The sequence below is a fragment of the Molothrus ater genome, chromosome 7 (genome assembly GCF_012460135.2).
Source record: "Molothrus ater isolate BHLD 08-10-18 breed brown headed cowbird chromosome 7, BPBGC_Mater_1.1, whole genome shotgun sequence".
NCBI lineage: Eukaryota > Metazoa > Chordata > Aves > Passeriformes > Icteridae > Molothrus > Molothrus ater.
The window spans coordinates 16,488,383-16,492,944 of record NC_050484.2 but is presented as its reverse complement, the minus strand read 5'-3'; the positions used below and the strand labels follow the sequence as shown (position 1 = coordinate 16,492,944).

Here is a 4,562-nt window from a genome sequence, read left to right as displayed (position 1 = left end):
GCAAAGGAAGCGCAGGGCTGCTCGGGGCCTCCGCTCGGCCCCCTGGACCGGGGGTGCGGGACCCATCCTGCTACTTGTAAACTGGGTGGGTGCTCTCCGAGCACCGACCTTTGCTCATGAGATCATTTATTCCTGTGTATAATATCCTGCCGTGCAAGGCAATGCTGTTTTCTACACCCTTCACAAAGCAGCTGATTATAGAATTGAAGTTGTTGGTCATGAACCCGCCCAAAGAGGTTCTTGGTACACCGAGGGGCTCTCGCTGGAGCAGAGGTCTCGGCAGGGCTGAAGACTTCTACGGGAGCCGCTGCGGCTGCACCGTGGTTTCCTTTGATGCAATCGACCTCAAAAAGCACCGAAACTCTGCTCTTTAGATGTTCCTTTCTTTCGCGGCCTTATTTAAAGGTCCTGACATGAGAGAAATTTTTACTGCATTTATTGAAAGAGGAAACACAATAGGACGTGGGAATACACATAGAAAGATGTCCAGAGAAATAAAGTCCTTCGTTTCTCTGGGCTTCTTTTACAGCAGCGTTTTCAGTAGAAAGTTGCTTGCAGCGACATAAGAGGGTGAGAAAATTGTTCCTCGACAAAACTTCCTTCTAATTACGGAGCGTTTAATGTCCTGAGAGTAAAAGCTGATTCGGCTTATAACTGAAAGAAACATGTAATCACGCCTGGCTCGCTCCTTAGCTGATTACGAAAGATTAATAGCAAATATGCGGTCAGAGCTAATGAACATGAACTCGTCTATGACATTCGGCTGTTCCGTGATTATGGGCACCCGTTTGTCATTCCAAACCCCCTTCCAGGTACCGTCGGCGATTATTAGACCTGCTACAAAGTCGGGCTGCGTGACGGGCGCTGCTGTGGGACCTGCGGCTGTCCCGCACAGCCCAGCGTCCGGGGAACCCCGCCACCACCTGCCCGGGCTGCTCGGCAAGGGCACCCCAGAGCCCCGCAGTGGTGCCGGCACAGAGTTTCACCTCCATGGCGGCTGCCTCTCCTCTCATGCGCCTGAGCCTCCGCAGGGACAGTAAACACAGCCTCAGCTCTAGGGTTTTCAGCGGCGCCGAGTTTCCCTGTCCTTCCCCGCGAAGCTGACACTTTTCCCAGCAACTTCTTGCCCTCCGCGCCCAAGAGAGAGCAAAGTGTGCAATACACAACTGCGGAGCGACTGGACTCGGTCCAGAGGGGTAGGGATTTGAGTTGTGGTTGAGGTTGTGGTTGGGGCTGGGGCTGGAGTTGGGAGTCGTCTTCGGAACTTTCTCCATTTCCAGTACTTCGCCCTCCTGCATTTCCATCTCGACTCGGTGTGAGTCGAGGGAGACGACAGAAGGATTTGCCACCGTCTTGGGAAGTGACCACGAGAACAGCCGTCAGCGTAAGCAAACTGCGTTTTAACTAGGCTGCCTTACCACGACATGAAGTGACACTGCAAGGGGAAAAAGCCACATCTAATGAGTGCCAGGTTCACCATCTTGCGCTGCACACAGCCCCCGTGCATTTTCCTAGCCGGGAGCGATATCGGGGGGGGGGGGGGGGGGGTTGGGGGCGGTAAGGGGGGGTAAAAGGAGGGTTCTCCCAGGGACCGACAGCTCAGTGAAGCCAGGGGACCCCTTTTCCCATAGAACAAAGCCCATCTACTCCATATATCGCCGGGAAGAAGGGAGGTGGGGAGGATGGAATACAAAGACTGTGTTGGGGTTTTCCCCCTCTTGCAGAGGCAACAATGAACTGGAGAAGGTCTCGCTGTGGATCCGGTGAGACCCCTGTCCGTGGCTGTAAAAAAGGCCCCCGCCGGCGGCCTCAAAAGGTCCAGTGGTACTCGGCTGGCCTTTTTGAAGCCGCGAGCAGGAGGAAGGGGGAGATGAAGCAACGGGGGCCTAGGTTGGTCCGGAGGGGCATCACCGCTGCTCGCCCGCGCAATCTCCCCCCGCTCCAGCGCCGGGGCCGTGGCGGGGCGGGAGCGCGGCGGCGGGGCGGGGGTGGGAGTGGAGGGTGGGGGCGCCGTCGGTGCCGACCGGGGGGCTGCGAGGCGAAAGGGGCAGTGCGGGCAGCGGGAGGGTCACATGTTCCGACGGCAGCCTATGAGCAGCCCCCCGGGCTGAGGCAAACTAATCTGAGGCCGGCCGCCCCCGCCCCGGTCCCCCCTCCCAACCTGGACTTCGTTTTTATAAACGTACCGCCAGGATCCAACCTGTTGGAGGCAAATAACCATCCGCATCATGCCCGGCCGGGGACCGAGCCGCCGCCGCCGCCGCCCGCGATGTGCAAGGCCATGAGCAAAGCAGCGAGCTGGGACATGGACGGACTGCGCGGCGACAGCAGCGGCGGCGGCGGCGGCAGCGGCGGCGGCGGAGCCCCCGGGCAGTGCCGTAACTTTCTCTCCTCGCCCGTTTTCGGGGCGGCGCACACGGGCCGAGCGGCCGCCGCCGCCGCTGCCGCCGCCGCCGCCTCGGGTTTTGCCTACGCCGGCGGAGGGGAGCGCTCGGGGGCGGCGGCGAGGCCCGACCCCCCGACCAAGGACTGCCCGGGCTCCACCGCGCCGGCCGCCGCCCCCGCGCTGGGCTATGGGTATCACTTTGGCAATGGATACTATAGCTGCAGGATGTCCCACGGGGTCGGGATTCAGCAAAACGCCCTGAAGTCTCCCCCCCACGCCTCCATTGGCGGCTTTCCCGTGGAAAAGTACATGGACGTCTCCAGCTTGACCAGCACGAGTGTCCCCGCCAATGAAGTCTCCTCCAGGGCAAAGGAAGTGTCCTTCTACCAGGGCTATACAACCCCCTACCAGCACGTTCCTGGGTACATAGACATGGTCTCAACGTTTGGCTCTGGGGAACCGAGACACGAAACATACATATCAATGGAGGGCTATCAGTCTTGGACTCTGGCTAATGGCTGGAATAGTCAGGTTTACTGTGCCAAAGATCAGACACAGAGCTCGCACTTCTGGAAATCGTCCTTTCCAGGTACGAGAGGGGGAGAAATGGTCTGAGCAGAGCACCCCCGCGCCTCCTCCGCCTTCCCGTCCCCTCCCCCGCCCCCGGGCTGCAGGGGCGGCCTGCCGAGCCGGACACGCCGCACAGACACGCATAGAGCAGGGTGGGGGCGGTGGATATTCTCTTTTTCTCACTCCCCCCTCGGCCGTCTACCCCCGAGAAAATCCTCACCCTCCGCTTTCCATACCCGCGGGACTGACCCCAGAACCTCCCGCCACCAGCGCCAGGGCACCCCCGGGCCGTGAGCCCCGAGGCAGCCCCGGTCTCCTTCTCCCGCTGCTTCCCTCGGTGGCCGGGTTTAGAGTCGCGTTTGAAGTTTGCAGGACGGTGGCTCGAAGGCTTGCTCTCCTCTGCCTCTCCGGCTGGCGACTGATCCGGCGGCCCCAGAGCACTTAAGAGACCGCGAGCAGTGAGGGCACAGAGGCACAAACCACATGCAAACAAACCCGGGGAACTCTCAGCAAAGCGATTTCTGTGTGTGCGCTGCCAGCGGCGAGCCGCTCTCAGCCCCCCAGCCAATGCCCCACCGCCCTGCATGCTCGGTTAGCGATGCATGCCTGAAAAGTGATGACAGTCCATCAAAGTTTTGGTGGGGCTTTACTAGAGTGCAAATAATGTGGCAGTGTAAATAATAATAAACTGTAAACAACCCGGCATTATTTATTTGCCCATGAAAACCAGTGCCCAACAAGTATCGGTTAAGCTTTAAAAGCCTGTAATAAAATTCTGATTTTTCACATAATGTCTTTTACAATAGGGGACGTTGCACTAAACCAGCCCGATATGTGTGTCTACCGGCGTGGGAGGAAGAAGCGAGTGCCGTATACAAAACTGCAGCTTAAAGAACTCGAGAATGAATATGCCATTAACAAGTTCATTAACAAGGACAAGAGGCGAAGGATATCCGCAGCCACAAACCTGTCTGAGAGACAAGTTACCATTTGGTTTCAGAACAGGAGGGTGAAGGATAAGAAAATAGTCTCCAAACTGAAAGACAACGTATCCTGATACATTAATTGCGGACAGTGATGAAAATATACACTCAATTTACCACCAGCTAAAGACTTTTGAAAAGACTTGAAAATATATTTAAATTTTTTGTCCTTCCAGCAGTGGCGAAATTTCGGGAATTGTTTTCCGTGAAAGTCAGCGTTTTTCTCTCAGTGTAAGGGAGTGTTGACAAGTCTTGAATTGAATTATAGTTTCTTCTTTTTGAAAATAATAATAATATTAATATTAATTATATTTTCTGTTCTTCCCTCTAGGCCAGTATAAACGAATTTAAATATGTTGGACGGTAAAAGCTATAATTTTTTTGATGCTTAAGTCTTTGGGGAGTATTCTGTGATTTTTCTTTTTTTCTTTTTTTTTTTTCTCTCTGAGCAACAGCCGGTGCCAGAAAGTGTCAGTTTTGATTTGGTATCGTAAACTTCAAAACACGCCGAGTGAAAAAAAAAAATCAATCGGAAATAGAAGAAAGCCGGAGTACAGACCCGTGGCAGCACCCGGCTTCTGCCAAACTTGCCTGGTCCACTGGGACCCGGAGAGAATTGAGTG

At 55.6% G+C, this 4,562-nt stretch overlaps 1 protein-coding gene across 1 annotated transcript; it reads left to right on the top strand.

Moving 5' to 3' along the window:
* The first annotated feature begins 2,269 nt into the window (after nucleotides 1-2,269).
* On the top strand, nucleotides 2,270-4,013 carry HOXD13 (homeobox D13). The gene is made up of 2 exons (XM_036387055.1): nucleotides 2,270-2,975; nucleotides 3,763-4,013. The coding sequence occupies exons 1-2, from the start codon at nucleotides 2,270-2,272 to the stop codon at nucleotides 4,011-4,013; spliced, it is 957 nt and encodes a 318-aa protein (XP_036242948.1).
* The last annotated feature ends 549 nt before the right edge of the window (nucleotides 4,014-4,562 follow it).